Consider the following 16,430-nt stretch of genomic DNA (forward strand, 5'->3'; position numbering starts at 1 on the left):
GGCCACACCCTCCATGCAACCCATCCCTGGCCAGATGTCCTACGCCCACTCCTCCGGGGTCTAATTTAAATCCCACCTGCCGGCAATGGGGCCAGTCCTCCTCCCCTATCCAGAAAGGTCTCATCTCAGTGTCTGTCACTCAGCCCCCAGCCTCACAGCCTAGAGTGCACCCCCGGCGAGGGAGGGGAAGGAATGAGGAAAGACAGCCCTTAGAATCCAGATCCAAAGATGGGAAGATGGTTCACACACACTCCTGCCCCAGCCTGGCAGAAGACAGGAGCTCCCTGCCTCCGAGAACCACAGCCAGGGAGGAGGCAGCCGCCCTGGGCCGCTGCCAGGTCACCAGCAGGAAGCCAAGGCTTCCGCAGGAAATAAGAGGCCCCAAATGGCTCTAGCCCCTCTGATCCACAGTGCTGGTGACATTGCCCCGAGCTGTGACCTCAGACGAGGTTCAAGTCCAGTCTTGGCCCCTCATAGCTGTGTGACTTTGTGCTTGTCAATCTACTCCTCTGGGCCTCGTTTTAAATGGGAATCCTAATCTGTACTTTTCATGGAATGGCTGTGGGAAAGAATGTGCCCATTCAGACACACTCATTTCCAGCTTCTCCCCTTTCAAGCTCTATGACCCTGGACAAGGAATTCCCATGTTGTTCCTCAGTTTCCCCAGCTGTACAATGGGGATAATGATAGTCATTACCCCAGAGGGTTGTGTGTGAAGCTTCATTGAGTTAGCACACTGAAGGGCTTCCGCAGGGCATGGTGAGCACTCCATGGGAGCTGCTGTTCATCAGAAGAGCAATGACAGGCCAGGCGTGGTGGCTCACGCCTGTAATCTCAGCAATTTGGGAGCCTGAGGCAGGCGGATTACTTGAGGTCAGGAGTTCAAGACCAGTCTGGCCAACATGGGGAAACCCCGTCTCTACTAAAAATACAAAAATTAGCTGAGTGTGGTGGCATGTGCCTGTAGTCTCAGCTACTTCAGGAACTGAGGCAGGAGAATTGCTTGAACCTGGGAGGTGGAGGGTGCAGTGAGCCGAGATCTCCCCATTGCACTCCAGCCTGGGAGACGGGCAGGGGGGAAGGGGGGAAGGGGGGAAGGAGGGGGAAGACTCCATCTCAAAAAAAAGAGCAATGCCATCATGAAGGTGCTCTCGCCCCCCCACACAGCCTGTGGGTGCCTGTTCTGGGCTGGTCTGAGCTGGTGAGTGCTCAGATACCCTCCCGCAGAAGCCCTGGGGAGACTGGGCTGTGGCTGGGGATAAACAGATGTACTGCAGGAGAGAGTGCCCTGGGCGTGATCCCTGCAGGGAGGGGCTCTGGAGGTTTCCACAGCTGTGACTTCCTCCCTCAAGTTCCGCTCCCCTTTTCCTCCTTGCCAAGGTTGACTGAGAGAGTGTCATTGTGAAGTGACAGTCATACGATTGCCATGAGGAAGAACTTCCCAGGGGGACCGCTGTTTACATACTGGGGACTCTGCCCTCTTTATGAAGAACCTTTTCTTCATAAAGAGTCTTGAGGCCGGGTGTGGTGGCTCACACCTGTAATCCCAGCACTTTGGGAGGCTGAGGTAGGAGGATCAGCATGAGGCCAGGAGTTCAAGATCAGCCTGGGCAACAAAATGAGACCCTGTCCCTACTAAAAAAATTAGCCTGGTGCAGTGGCACCTGCCTGTAGTGCCAGCTACTTGGGAGGCTGAGGCAAGAGTACCTCCTTTAGCCTAGGAGGTCAAGGCTCCAGTGAGCTAGGATCATGCCACTGTGCTCCAGCCTGGGTGACAGAGTGAGACCCTGTCTCTTTAAAAAAAAAAAAAAAAAAAGGAAGAGGCTCAAGCCCCTCCCCCCCACTCCCAGCACCTTTGCCTTCAAGCTCTGTTGTGTCCAAGAGACAGACATTCATTCATTCAGTCAGTCAGTCAATCAGTGTTTCCTGACTCCCCAGCACATGGCAGGTACTGTGAGCAGGAAGGGCAGTGACACCCATCCGAGCCTGATGCTGAGGGGAATGTCAGGAGTAGATGTGCTGGGCAGAGAGGACCTGGGAGTAAGGCCAGCCCTGTTCCAGCTTTGAGACAAGTCTGAGGGCAACTGCCCCAGAGGCTCTGTGCTCTCGTTTGTCAAGCTGGGTAAGGGAGCCCACCTTGTGGGTTGGTGCGGGAGGAAATCAAATCAGCACCGCAGGGATGGCTCCTTTCCCATCATCCCTGAGCCCGCTGGGCTGTTGGCCTGAGGGTTTTTTTTTTTTTTTTTTTTTTTGAGTCTTGCTCTGTCACCCAGGCTGGAGTGCAGTGGCGTGATCTCAGCTCACTGCAAGCTCCACCTTCTGGGTTCACGCCATTCTCCCGCCTCAGCCTCCCAAGTAGCTGGGACTACAGGCGCCTGCCACCACGCCCGGCTAATTTGGTTTTTGTATTTTTAGTAGAGACAGGGTTTCACCGTGTTAGCCAGGATGGTCTCGATCTCCTGACCTCGTGATCCGCCCCCCTTGGGCTCCCAAAGGGCTGGGATTACAGGCGTGAGCCACTGCGCACGGCCTGCCTGAGGGTTTTAAGGTACAAGGAGCAACTGTTGAATGGGCCTAGGGAGCCGTGGGGCAGCCAGGGCTTCAGACAGGGTGATGTGAAAGGAGAAGAGAGCCTGGGAAATGGATAAGCAGAAGCCACGCCCCCCTGACCTGGGAGCCAGGTCCTGCCCACCTGTCCACGCAACCCCCGCCAGAAACTTCAAATGCTTCTACCTCCCTGTGTGCTGGATGCTTCGGGACTATCATCCTAGAGATGAGAAATGGAAGCCCAGAGAGGCAAAGGCACTTGCTGTATGAAACACAGCATCAAAAAAGAAATTCTTAGGAACAAATGATGGGCAAAAAGACAAAACCCTGTCTCTACAAAAAAAATTAGCTGGGCATGGTGGCCTGTGCCTGTAGTCCCAGCTATTTGGAGGCTGAGGTGGGAGAATTGCTTGAGCCTGGGAGGTCAAGGCTGCAGTGAGCTATGATCGCAACACTGCTCTCCAGCCTGGGTGACAGAGAGAGACTCTGTCTCAAAAAAAGACTTATACACGAAAACTGTAAGTTGGGCATGGTGGCTCACGCCTGTAATCCCAGCACTTTGGGAAGCCGAGGCTACAAGAGTGATAAGTAAATAAATGAATGAATGAATGAAAGGACATCACAACCGAAGTTACGTGGCAGGGTTGATACGTTAGCCATGTACCCTGTTCACAGTGAGCCCTCTAGGAGTGTTGAAGCCAGAGTGCTTGGGGATGGGGCTGCTTAGAGGCTGAGGGTGCTGTGTCCACAGCAGCTGTCTGGGGCACTCTGGACTCTTTGGGTAGAAATTTTAGAAGGGCCCGCCAGGCGCTGTGGGTCACGCCTGTAATCCCAGCACTTTGGGAGGCCAAGGCGGGCGGATCACGAGGTCAGGAGATCGAGACCATCCTGGCTAACACGGTGAAACCCCATCTCTACTAAAAATACAAAAAATTAGCCGGGCGTGGTGGCGGGCACCTGTAGTCCCAGCTACTCGGGAGGCTGAGGCAGGAGAATGGCGTGAACCCGGAAGGCAGAGCTTGCAGTGAGCCAAGATCGCGCCACTGCACTCCAGCCTGGGTGACAGAGCGAGACTCGGTCTCAAAAAAAAAAAAAAAGGAAAAATTTTAGAAGGGCTCAGATTGGGGGATGAAGGAGGGAGCCCAGAAAATCAGCAGCCTACCCCGCACCCGCCCAGCTTTCCCAGCCTGCTTAGTGAACTTTTTCAGAGGCTCTTGTGAAACCACAGATGCCCAGCACCATCCCTTCCCCGGCCTGAGGAGTCATCCAGCCAGTCTGGGGAGGGCCCTGGCATCTGCATATGTAAAAGGTGCTCCAGGTGGTCTGGGACCGTAGATGAACCCTGACAGAGGCTGTCCAAGGGCGGGGGTGGTGAGCTCTACCCCCTCTGGAGCCCCAGAACATCCACTGGCTGCCTGCCCTGCTAAGGCCACAGCTCTACAGCACAGGAGGAAGGAGTGAAAAGAATGCTGTGGCCCGGCGCAGTGGCTCAGCCTGTCAGCCCAGCACTCAGGGAGGCGAGGCGGGTGAATCACCTGAGGTCGGCAGTTTGAGACCACCCTGACCAGCATGGTGAAACCCCGTCTCTACTGAAAATACAAAACTTAGCTGGGCGCCTGTAATCCCAGCTACTCGGGAGGCTGAGGCAGGATAATCGCTTGAACCTGGGAGGCAGAGGTTGTAGTGAGCCGAGATCATGCCATTGTATTCCAGACTGGGCGACAGAGCAAGACTTCATCTCAAAAAAAAAAAAAGAATATCTGCAATAGAACCACCTGATACCATTCCCCAAGTCTCAGTTTACCCATCTGTAAAGATAGGCCTGCAGGGCTGACCTTTTATTAGTCCAGACTTGACTTTACATCTCCTCACTGCCAGACCTGGGCTGGGCACGGGCATGGAATGAAGATAAGCATCCCTGACCCCTGCCCTCAGGGTGGGGACTGGATGAGGATAGAAAAGTGAGACCCAGAGCTCCAAGGAAGCTAATGGCTGCATGCACGAGCACCATGGGGGCTTGGGGCACTGTCCAGGCCCCATTCTCCAATTCTGGGCCATACCCAGCAGAAAGACCGACACACGCAAGGAAACAAGACACTACTGGCCAAGCACGGTGGCTCATGCCTGTAATCCCAGCACTTTGGGAGGCCAAAGTGGGCAGATCACTTGAGGTCAGGAGTTCCAGACCAGCCTGGCCAACATGGTGAAACCCCATCTCTACTAAAAATACAAAAATTAGCTGGGCATGGTGGTGCATGCCTATAATCCCAGCTACTCGGGAGGCTGAGGCAGGAGAATCGCTTGAACCTGGGAGGCAAAGGTTGCAGTGAGCTGAGATCATGTGACGGCACTCCAGTCTGGGTGACAGAGTGACACTCCGTCTCAAAAAAAAAAAAAAAAAAAAGATGCGGTAAGAACCGACGGAAAGAAGAGCCAGATAAAGGACACAGGAAGACATGAGCTTTGGGCTCTGTCAGACCAGGTGCTTACTCTTTTGTGTTTTGTTTAGTTTAGTTTTTTGAGATGGAGTCTCACTCTGTTGCTCAGGCGGGGGTGCAGTGGTGTGATCTTGCCTTACTGCAACCTCTACCTCCTGGGTTCAAGTGATTCCCCTGCCTCAGCCTCCTGAGTAGCTGAGATTACAGGCACGCGCTGCCACGCCCAGCTAATTTTTTTTATTTTTAGTAGAGATGGGTTTCACCATGTTAGCCAGGTTGGTCTCGAACTTCTAACCTCAAGTGATCCACCCGCCTCGGCCTCCCAAAGTGCTGGGATTACAGGCGTGAGCCACCGCGCCCAGGCTGATGTTTATTGTTTTTAAGGAAGCAAGAGGAGGAGGTGCCTCCCCAAATGACCTTTCTCTTTTCTGTCCACAGACAGCAGCCCTCTCGTGGGCAGCACGCCCACCGGTTATGGGACCCTGACGATAGGGACATCAATAGATCCCCTCAGCTCCTCAGTTTCATCCGTGGTAAATGGGCAGAGTTGGGTGGGGAAAAGCTGCAGGGGGTGAATGCCCAGGCCCACCCAGACACCCCAACTTCCTACTCCAGCCCCGTTCCCACCCCAACCTGGGCCCTCTCTCGCTGCGTTCGCAGAGGCTCAGCGGCTACTGTGGCAGTCCATGGAGGGTCATCGGCTATCACGTCGTGGTCTGGATGATGGCTGGGATCCCTTTGCTGCTCTTCCGTTGGAAGCCCCTGTGGGGGGTGCGGCTGCGGCTCCGGCCCTGCAGCCTGGCCCACGCCGAAACACTCGTTATCGAAATAAGAGACAAAGAGGTGAGAGTCAGGCTGAGCCTGGGGCTAGAGAAGCGCAGTGAGGGTCAGGGTCGGGGGTAGAGGATGCTTGGGTGCCAACCCGGCCACTGACTTTCCATGGGACATTAGGCAGGTCCCGCTCTTCTCTGGACCTCAGCTTTCCCATCTGAGCATTGGGCAGAAGGGACGGGTCGGGTGGTTTCTGGAGGGCTCTCCATAGCCTTGATTTCTGCCTTCTCCAGCAGGGGCCCCCTGGCTGTAGGACAGGGCCTGGGAGGGGAGGGGACTCTTCTGAGACTGAGTCCATACCTTTGTGTTCCAGGATAGTTCCTGGAAGCTCTTCACTGTCCAGGTGCAGACTGAGGCCATCGGCGAGGGCAGGTGAGGCAGCCCCATTGCCCCTTCCCAGAAGCCCCTGCTACCCTGGCCTCCCCAACTTCCCCAACCCTCGGCCCCCCCATAAAGGCTGACTCTGGCGCCTCCCATCCTAGGGAGGGAAGATGGCTCTGTGAGCACAGGGAGGTGCCAGGGCAGCTCCCAGAGCTCGAGAGTAACCCTCACCCCCTTCCCCAGCCTGGAGCCGTCCCCACAGGCCCAGGCAGAGGATGGCCGGAGCCAGGCGGCAGTTGGGGCGGTACCAGAGGGTGCCTGGAAGGATACGGCCCAGCTCCACAAGAGCGAGGAGGCGGTGAGTGTCGGACAGGTGGGTTCTGAAAAAGTCCTTGCCCCTCTCTCGGCCTCGGTTTCATGATCTGTGCGATGGGAGAGTCAGACTTCATGTTCTCCCACCACCTTTTAGTTCTGTTGTCCCAAACATCCAGGATGCTGTCTGAGCACGTTTACACTTTCAGGCCTCTCCCCACCTCTCTGTCTGGTGACACCAGTCCCTGCCCCCTACCCCCATCCCTCGGCTCCCAGCATAAGCACGCTGCTTCTGGGGCCGGGGCCAGCTTCCAACCCATCCTCTCCTCTCTCCCACCCAGAAGCGGGTGCTGCGGTATTACCTCTTCCAGGGCCAGCGCTATATCTGGATCGAGACCCAGCAAGCCTTCTACCAGGTCAGGTAGGAGTCAGGGCCTGTGTGGCTCATGTCACCTCCCAGAGTGGCACTGGTTTGGGCACAGACGGTGGCATGGCATGGCCTGGGCTCCCCTCTCAGCTCTGATGCTTTTGCTGTCTGAAACCTTGGGCAGGTTACTGAGCCCCTCCAGGCCTGGGATCTCTGTCTATAAATAGGGCATGAAGATAACTTCTGCCTCCTAGGATTGTTTTGATGGTGAAATAGATAATAATTTATGTAGAGCTTGGCACCGAATGTGGTCCGAGGTGGTGACACCACTGTGAATCAGACTATCAGCTCTGGACTCAGACTGTCTGCTCGGGGTTTAGTCACTGCTCTGCCACCTACAAAAGGCTTAAGAAACATGAGCTCGGGCCGGGCGCGGTGGCTCACCCCTGTAATCTCAGCACTTTGGGAGGCCAAGACGGGTGGATCATGAGGTCAGGAGTTCAAGATCAGCCTGGCCAAGATGCTGAAACCCCGTCTCTACTAAAAACACAAAAATTAGCTGGGCGTGACAGCACGTGCCTGTAATCCCAGCTACTTGGGAGGCTGAGGCAGGAGAATCGCTTGAACCTGGGCGGCAGAGGTTGCAGTGAGCCAACATCGCGCCACTGCACTCTAGCCTGGGTGACAGAGCATGACTCCATCTCAAAAAAAAAAAAGAAAAAGAAAAAGAAGCTCACCACACACCTTAGTTTGTGTGTATGTGTGTGTGTGTGTGTGTGTGTGTGGTTTTTTTGGTTCGTTTGTTTGTTTTTTAAGATGGAGTTTCACTCTTGTTGCCCAGGCTGGAGTGCAATGGCGCATTCTCGGCTCACTGCACCTCCACCTCCTGGGTTCAAGCGATTCTCCTGCCTCAGCCTCCCGAGTAGTTGGGATTACAGGTGCATGCCACCACACCCAGCTAATTTTTGCATGTTTTGTAGGGACGGGGTTTCACTATGTTGGCCAGGCTGTTCTCAAATACCTGACCTCAGGTGATCCACCCGCCTCAGCCTCCCAAAGTGCTAGAATTACAGGCATGAGCCACCGGGCCCTGCTCACACACTTTAGTTTGAATGCCGCAGAAGCAGACCCCCAGACAAGGGCTCAAGAGCAGGGAGTTTGTTTTGAAGCTGATCCCAGGCAGTGCTGGGGAAGGGATGGAAGCACGGAGGGAGGTTATGCTGGCTGCCACAGCTGTGGACACCCGGACTTCAGTCGCCTGGGGATCTCCTTGGGCCAGCGCAGACCACACACCTCTGGGCGACCTCACACAGGGAGTGAGAACAGTTACCATCAAATTCCCTGCCATTATCAGTCACAGGACACAAAGTCTTCCACACTTTCTGGGCTCACAGGCAGGGGATTCACATGCAGCCAGAAGGCCTCAGGTAAAGACAGGTGTTTTCAGGGTCCAGCTGTCATGTGGAGGTGAGGCAGAGGGGAGATGGGGATGGCAGCAACAGCCTCTGCTGCATGATGGGGATAATAGCAAAAATCACCTGTGCATTCATCACTTAGCAAGTGGCAGGCACGTCCAAAGCAGTCCCCGAGGCTTGCCCCACTTAATCTACCCATGGCCCTATGTGGTAGGTGCTGTCACTGCCCCCATTTTGCAGATGAGAAAACTGAGGCACAGAGAGGTTAAGTGACTTGCCCAAGGTATCATCAGTGTAAATAGTGCCCTTATCACTAAATAACAGCTACTCTTTTCACTATTCATATTATTAGCATCATCTCTCGCTGTTCTCCTTCTTCAGTGACTTGGTTTGGAACCCAGTGAGAGGAACAAAAGGGCAAAGCCAAGCCTTGGGTTCAAAGGGGGCTTACTTGCTCCCAGGAGCTCAGTGTGGCAGAACGGGGATGGGGGGCCTAGAGCCCATAGTGTCCAGCCTGCACAGGGTGGGGGATGCAGACCTCAGGCCCCATGGCCCATGCGTGTCCCCTCGCACCCACCCCCAGCCTCCTGGACCACGGCCGCTCTTGTGACGACATCCACCGCTCCCGCCATGGCCTCAGCCTCCAGGACCAAATGGTGAGGTCAGTGCTGCCCTGGACCGGGGTGCCCTGAGAACTGGGGCTCCTTGTGTTGCCCCCCAATGTGGTTGCCTTCCAGTCACCTGCCTTCTCTGGGCCTCAGTTTCCCCAGCTGAAAGTGGGGAGCTCCTTCACCCCGGGAGGGTCCAGCCACAGCTCCTCCTTCTGATGGCTTGGCCTCATCCCCTCTTCCAGGAAGGCCATTTACGGCCCCAACGTGATCAGCATACCGGTCAAGTCCTACCCCCAGCTGCTGGTGGACGAGGTAGGGCTGTCGCTGGGTCTTGCCCCAGCCCTGCCTGGTGTGCTGTGTGACCTTGGCCCAGGGCTTGCCTCCTCTGGGCCACTTTACAGTGGCAACCAGACCAGCTGTCCCCTTCTCCGTAGTGGATCGTCATCTCAGAACCTGCCGCAGTCAGCCTAGCCAGAGAGACCAGGTCCAGGAATTGGAGGTTCTGCCCAAGGCTTGGGTCACAGATTGGGGCCCCACTTGCAGGGATTGGAGGCCAAGAGGCAAATCCATGCAGCCTGAGCATCTATGGGGTCCCCAGAGACACGCCCTAGAGCCTGGGTCCTCTCTGTGCGTCCTCCACTTTCATGCTCCCAACAGTCCCGTGAGTTGGGCCTGGGACTGCACTGTTCACACCTGAGAAAACCAAGCTTCAGTTGGAGGCTGTGACATGGCCAAGGTCACACAGGGACAAAGAGAAGCCAGTGACCTGGACACAACTAGAATAAAGTGTGAACATCCCAGCCCTCTGATCGGGGGCAGGCACCATGAAAGAGATCTTTGAGTCTGGCCCCATAGAAATCAGTCTGTCACTTAGAAGCTATGTGGTTTTTTGTTTTTTGTTTGTTGTTTTTTTTTTTTGAGACAGAGTTTTGCTCTTGTTGCCCAGGCTGGAGTGCAATGGCGTGATCTCGGCTCACTGCGATGTCCACCTCCTGGGTTCAAGTGATTCTCCTGCCTGAGCCTCCTACATAGCTGGGACTACAGGCGCCTACCACCACGCCCAGCTAATTTTTTTTTTTTTTTTTTTGTATTTTTAGTAGATACGGGGATTCACTATGTTGGCTAGGCTGGTCTCAAACTCCTGACCTCAGATGACCCACCTGCCTCGGCCTCCCAAAGTGCTGGGATTATAGGCATGAGCCACCGCACCCGGCTGGAACTATGTGGTTTTAGGCCAGTGGCTTAACCTGTCCATGCCTTGGTTTCCTCATCTGTAGAATGGAGCTAATGGTGGCACCCGCCTTGTGGAATTGTCATTGCCATTGTATGACACTTAGATAAAGCACTTGGCGTGTAGTGGGGGTTCAGTAAATACCCTTATCCTATTTATTTATTTGTTTATATTTTTTTGAGACAGGGTCTCCCTCTGTCATTCAGGCTGGAGTGCAGTGGCACGATCTCAGCTCACTGCACCCTCCACCTCCCCGGCTTAAGTGATCCTCCCACCTCAGCCTCCTGAGTAGCTGGGAGCGTAGGCACAGGCCACCCCATCAGGCTAATTTTTGTATTTTTTGTAGATATGGGGTTTCGCCATGTTGCCCAGGCTGGTCATAAACCCTTGTCCTCTTTAGAGCGGAGAAACTGAGGGCCCTGGGGATGTCTGGTTGGGTGGGGACGGGATTGACCAGGAGAAAGGCCTGGCTCCAGTCCTTTGGCAGCCACTGGGCCCTCTGCTCCCATGGGCACAGGAGACCCAGCCTGTGGCTGGGCTGCCCTGGGGGACGTGGCCCTGACGCTGCCTCCCGCCCCTCCCCCAGGCACTGAACCCCTACTATGGGTTCCAGGCCTTCAGCATCGCGCTGTGGCTGGCTGACCACTACTACTGGTACGCCCTGTGCATCTTCCTCATTTCCGCCATCTCCATCTGCCTGTCGCTGTACAAGACCAGAAAGGTGAGTGCCATAAGGTGGGCGGGGACGGGACAGGTGGGTCCCCAGGGGCCCCCACCCACTCACGGCCCTCTTGTCCCCTGCCCACAGCAAAGCCAGACTCTAAGGGACATGGTCAAGCTGTCCATGCGGGTGTGCGTGTGCCGGCCAGGGGGAGGTGAGGAGCTAGGGCCCAGGGGGTGGGGGCAGGAGTGGGAGGGTGGCGGGGCATGGCTGGGGCTGGCCCCACCTAGCTGAGCTCCTCTCCTGCCTGCCTGCAGAGGAAGAGTGGGTGGACTCCAGTGAGCTAGTGCCCGGAGACTGCCTGGTGCTGCCCCAGGAGGGTGGGCTGATGCCCTGTGATGCCGCCCTGGTGGCCGGCGAGTGCATGGTGAATGAGAGCTCTCTGACAGGTGAGCCCCCAGCCCCTGGCCTGCAGCTTCCTTCCTCCCCTGCCATCCAACCCTTTGCCCTGCGGCAGAAGTTTTCATTTGAGTTTCCTTTTCCTTTTTTGTTTTTTTGTGAGACGGAGTTTCACTCTGTTGTCCAGGCTGGAGTGCAGTGACATGATCTCAGCTCACTGCAGCCTCCACCCCCCAGGTTCAAGTGATTCTTGTGCCTCAGCCTCCTGAGTAGCTGGGACCACAGGTGCATACCATCATGCCCAGCTAATTTTTTATTTTTAGTAGAGATGGAGTTTCACTATGTTGCCCAGGCTGGTCTTGAACTCCTGACCTCAGGTTATCTACCCACCTCGGCCTCCCAAGGTGCTGGGATTTCAGGTGTGAGCCAGCGCGCCGCCTCCTCTTCCTTTTTCTCTCAAGCAACAATCCCAGCTTTAGGACTTGCTAACCTCACACCCCTGGGCCGTTACCACTTATCATCTCCGTGCCTCAGTTTCTTCTTCTGTAAGATGGCTGTCAGTCACTCCTCCTGGACAGAGTTGTGCAAAGCGCTTAGGAGCGTGAGAGGTGCAGCATAAATGGCCAGCCACCCAGTGCATCTGGGCTATTTCTCCTTTTTTTTTTTTTTTTTTTTGAGATGGAGTTTCACTCTTGTTGCCCAGGCTGGAGTGCCATGGTGCGATCTCAGCTCACTGCAACCTCCACCTCCTGGGTTCAAGCGATTCTCCTGCCTCAGCCACCCAAGTACCTGGGATTACAGGTGTGCGCCACCACACCCGGCTAATTTTGTATTTTTAGTTGAGATGGGGTTTCACCACGTTGGTCAGACTGGTCTTGAACTCCTGACCTCAAGTGATCTGCCCGCCCCAGCCTCCCAAAGTGCTGGGATTACAAGCATGAACCACAGCACCTGGCTGCATCTGAGCTGTTTCTATACCAGTGCCCACCTTCAGGTCATAAAGATTCCAGATGGCACAGGAGAGTGGGAAGCGCTCTCCCAGAGTGAGAGACTGTGGTCCCCATTCACTCCCCCACAGTCCCCTTCCCTTCCCCTCCCCAGGGCAGCCACTGTGAAGGGTGTGAGGTGTCTTCCACGCCTTTTTCCGCATTACGTGTGTGCACATGGGCTGATTTGCCTCTCCTTTTGTTCTGAACGTGGGATTGTATGCTGTGTATTGTTCCATACTTTGCTTTTTCTCCTGGCATCGTTCCGTAAGCACGGATGGCCCCACCTCATGGCTGCATGAGAGTCCACAATACGGATGTATCGTAACTGACTCAACCGGCCCGCTTGCCATGAGTGTTTAGAATGTGATTTTCCAGCCATTGCAAAGGACGCCACAGGAGCAGCTTTGTCCTGTGTCTCTTGATGTGTGCAAGTGTTTCTTTCTCTGAGATGTGTTATATTTTGGTGGTAGATACTGGAGAGAGTTTACTAAAAACCACAGGATAGTAGTTTTTTTTCAGGGAAGTTTTCTGGCTGGCATTGTATTTGTATCATAATGTTAATCGTAGGCCAGGCGCAGTGGCTTGCACCTGTAATCCCAACACTTTGGCAGGCAGAGGTGGGTGGATTGCCTGAGGTGAGGAGTTCGAAAACAGCCTGGAAATCATGTTGAAACCCCATCTCTACCAAAAATACAAAAAATTAGCCAGGTGTAGTGGTGCACGTCTATCGTCCCAGGTACTTGGGAGGCTGAGGTGGGAGGATCGTTTGAGCCTAGGAGGTGGAGGTTGCAGTGAGCCGAGATCGCACCACTGCACTCCAGCCTGGGTGACAGAGTAAGACTCCGTCTCAGAAAACAAAAAAAAAAGTAGTAATTGTGATCAGTATGATTTGTGGGCACACGCCCTGAGCCCTGCCCTCCGCAAACTGTCCACACATACTTCATCTGCTCATCTCTTGTGAGGCAGACATGGCAGGATTGTCTGACTCCCTTGCAGGAATGTGCACACAGTAGGTGCTCAATAGTCCCAGCCTGCAGGCATTCAGTAAGGGAGTGCCACTGTTTGCCAGGCAGCCTGCCCAGGACTTCACAGGGCCATGGCAAGCATGCAGTGCTTTTCTCATTCCAACTCATGGAAATATTTGCCCCCTCCATGTAAATATTTCTCTCCCCTCCCCCTCCTGCTTCCCCCTCCCCTTCCTTACCCCATCCCCTCCCCTCCCCTCCTCTTTTGAGACAGAGTTTCACTCTGTTGTCCAGGCTGGAGTGCAGTGGCACGATCTCGGCTCACTGCAACCTCCGCCTCTCTGGTTCAAGTTATTACCCTGCCTTAGCCTCCCAAGTAGCTGGGATTACAGGTGCCCACCACAACACCCGGCTAATTTTTGTATTTTAGTAGAGACAGGGTTTCACCATGTTGGCCAGCCTGGTCCCGGACTCCTGACCGCAAGTGATCTGCCCACCTCAGCCTCCCAAAGTGTTGGGATTACAGGCGTGAGCCACCGCATCTGGCCCCTTGTAAATATTTCTGTTGGTTGGAGTTAGAAAAGCACTCCATGCATGTTATAAAATAATTCCAGCAGAAAGAGAACGACTCCCCCACCCCGCCCCACTGCACACATGATGCCCACATGTGCTCTGTCTGACCCCCCCGCTGGTGGCTGGGAGCTGGCTGCCACCTGCTTCCAGGAGTGTCTCCCTGTGCCTTTATATCTCCGTCGTCTCTGAGCCTCAGTGTTCCTCTCTATAAAATGGGGCTGTGATTTCTTGTTCACACCTGGTTACAGAGTTAACTGAGACTTAGAGCTTGTGGGACAATTCTACACGGAACTCCTGGTTTGCTGGTGGGAGGGAGGGCTGTGGAGTGGTCCTCACACCACGTTCCCCACCAGGAGAGAGCATTCCAGTGCTGAAGACGGCACTGCCGGAGGGGCTGGGGCCCTACTGTGCAGAGACACACCGGCGGCACACACTCTTCTGCGGGACCCTCATCTTGCAGGCCCGGGCCTATGTGGGACCGCACGTCCTGGCAGTGGTGACCCGCACAGGTATGAGCCGGGAGACTGGGCTTGAGAGAGATCCCGGGCTCAGCACCCGTGGGAGAGGTGGAGTGGGGCAGGGTGGGACCTGGAACCCTGGACCCCACGCCCACCTCTGCTGCTGCCCTGCTGTGGGACCTCGGGCCAGTTGCCCCCCAACTGGGGTCTGAGCATTCCCATCTTAGCAGAAGTTGGGCCAGGCTAAGGCCAAGCATTGCAAGATCTGGAGGAGGCGCCGGGGTTACAGTGCCGGAGCGGGCAGGGATGGAGCGGGCAGGCAGGAGCCTTCCCTGTGTCTGGATTTTCAGTGGAACCGCCCAGTGTTTAGATGCTATCCACTAGTTCCTTGTTTAAAGCCCTTAAAAAGCCTACAAGAGCCGGGCCAGACCTGTTAGGACTCCACACTGCTGATGGCTAATTTCACAAACATCATGTCTTGCAACTCCAGAGGCACGGGTCGGGAGGGCTAGGGGTGGGGAAGACCTGCCCTCACCCTGGCTTCCCTGCCTTGGGGTCCCTGCCTCCTCCCCAGGGTTCTGCACGGCAAAAGGGGGCCTGGTGAGCTCCATCTTGCACCCCCGGCCCATCAACTTCAAGTTCTATAAACACAGCATGAAGTTTGTGGCTGCCCTCTCTGTCCTGGGTGAGTGGTCCCCTGCACCCTCCTCTGCCCATAGCCCCCCCCACCTGGGTCCCAAATCGCACTCAGTCCTTCGCTGTCCCCACAGCTCTCCTCGGCACCATCTACAGCATCTTCATCCTCTACCGAAACCGGGTAAGCCTTGGGGGTGGGGTGGGGGGTGCTGCCAGCAGGGCCCAGGGGCCAACCAGCCGGGTGCTCACATTCATGGTGCCCCCTGCCAGGTGCCTTTGAACGAGATTGTGATCCGGGCTCTCGACCTGGTGACCGTGGTGGTGCCACCTGCCCTGCCTGCTGCCATGACCGTGTGCACGCTCTACTCCCAGAGCCGACTGCGGAGACAGGGCATTTTCTGCATCCACCCACTGCGCATCAACCTGGGGGGCAAGCTGCAGCTGGTGTGTTTCGACAAGGTGGGGCCGCAGGTGGGGTTGGTGCAGGGGAGCGGGACAGCCACAGGCGCCCCAGTGAGGCCTCCACACCCACGTTATTCTCTCAGCAGCACCCACAGGATGCCAGGTCCTGTCTAGGGATGGAAACCCCCAGAGGATCCACCCCCGCCTCCACCCCATCCCACTCCTGCCCTCACTGGGCTCACGGTCTGGCAGATGAAATGTCTAGAATCATGTATTCATGTGTTCAAGAACTGGTGGGGGGCCGGGCGCAGTGGCTCACGTCTGTAATCCCAGCACTTTGGGAGGCTGAGGCGGATACATCACCTGAGGTCAGGAGTTCAAGACCAGCCTGACCAACATGGCAAAACCCCGTCTCTACTAAAAATACAGAAGTCAGCCAGGCATGATGGCACATGCTTGTAATCCCAGCTACTCGGGAGGCTGAGGCAGGAGAATCGCAGAGGTTGCAGTGAGCCAAGATCGCGCCATTGTACTCCAGCCTGGGTGACAGAGCGAAACTCAAAAAAAAAAAAAAAAAAATTACTGGTGGGGACCTGGGGCCCTAGTGTGCATCCCGTGCTGCTCCCAACCCTTGGGGCCCAGCAGTGACCAACACAGGCATCCTTGTGGTCACTGGAGTGTGTGTGTCCCCCACCAAAATAAGTGATCCAGGAGTGCACAAAGGAGCTGCCGGGGCTGAGGGGTGGGCAGTGGGTTTTAGGAAGGAAGCCAGTGGGATAGCTTGATGTGTTCTAGATGAGGGCACTTCCTTAGAGAGAAGGCAGTCAAGGAAGCCCCCTGAGCAGGTCCCTCAGTGACCTCAGTGAGGGGCAGGTCGAGGAGAAGCAAGGGTAAAAGGCGGGAGTGATATAGCACAGATGTACCGTGTGCCTGGGGCACAGGGAGTGGCATGGCACAGATGTGCTGTGTACCTGGGCATGGGGAGTGGTGGAGCAGGACAGGGCCGGGTAGGCAGTGGCCTGGTTGACAGAGGCTAGGTGCCATTCAGAGGCTGTCGGGGGCCACAGAGCGCTTTTAAACTGGGGAGGGGGCCCAGCGCAGTGGCTCATGCCTGGAATCCCAGCACTTCGGGAGGCCGAGGCGGGTGGATTGCCTGAGGTCGGGAGTTTGAGACCAGCCTGACCAACATGGTGAAACCCCGTCTCTACTAAAAGTACAAAAATTAGGTGGGTGAGGTAGCGCGTGCCTATAATCCTAGCTGCTTGGGAGGCTGA

At 55.6% G+C, this 16,430-nt stretch overlaps 1 protein-coding gene across 10 annotated transcripts in view; it reads left to right on the forward strand.

Moving 5' to 3' along the window:
- Nucleotides 1-16,430, forward strand: part of ATP13A2 (ATPase cation transporting 13A2) — a 28,516-nt gene that overhangs the window by 3,528 nt on the left and 8,558 nt on the right. For 2 of the 10 annotated variants that reach the window (XM_031013306.3, XM_031013326.3), the window contains exons 2-15: nt 5,424-5,518; nt 5,646-5,828; nt 6,130-6,188; nt 6,381-6,510; nt 6,791-6,870; nt 8,815-8,892; nt 9,085-9,154; nt 10,660-10,794; nt 10,882-10,948; nt 11,052-11,183; nt 14,014-14,169; nt 14,693-14,803; nt 14,889-14,935; nt 15,025-15,213. In XM_031013306.3, coding sequence (XP_030869166.3) covers nt 5,424-5,518; nt 5,646-5,828; nt 6,130-6,188; nt 6,381-6,510; nt 6,791-6,870; nt 8,815-8,892; nt 9,085-9,154; nt 10,660-10,794; nt 10,882-10,948; nt 11,052-11,183; nt 14,014-14,169; nt 14,693-14,803; nt 14,889-14,935; nt 15,025-15,213 — 1,532 coding nt within the window. The remainder of the gene's footprint in view (nt 1-5,423; nt 5,519-5,645; nt 5,829-6,129; nt 6,189-6,380; nt 6,511-6,790; nt 6,871-8,814; nt 8,893-9,084; nt 9,155-10,659; nt 10,795-10,881; nt 10,949-11,051; nt 11,184-14,013; nt 14,170-14,692; nt 14,804-14,888; nt 14,936-15,024; nt 15,214-16,430) is intronic. The other 8 variants (XM_031013317.3, XM_031013328.3, XM_063702300.1 and 5 more) reach the window with 7 other exon arrangements.

This window comes from Gorilla gorilla, chromosome 1 (genome assembly GCF_029281585.2).
Source record: "Gorilla gorilla gorilla isolate KB3781 chromosome 1, NHGRI_mGorGor1-v2.1_pri, whole genome shotgun sequence".
Classification (NCBI taxonomy): domain Eukaryota; kingdom Metazoa; phylum Chordata; class Mammalia; order Primates; family Hominidae; genus Gorilla; species Gorilla gorilla.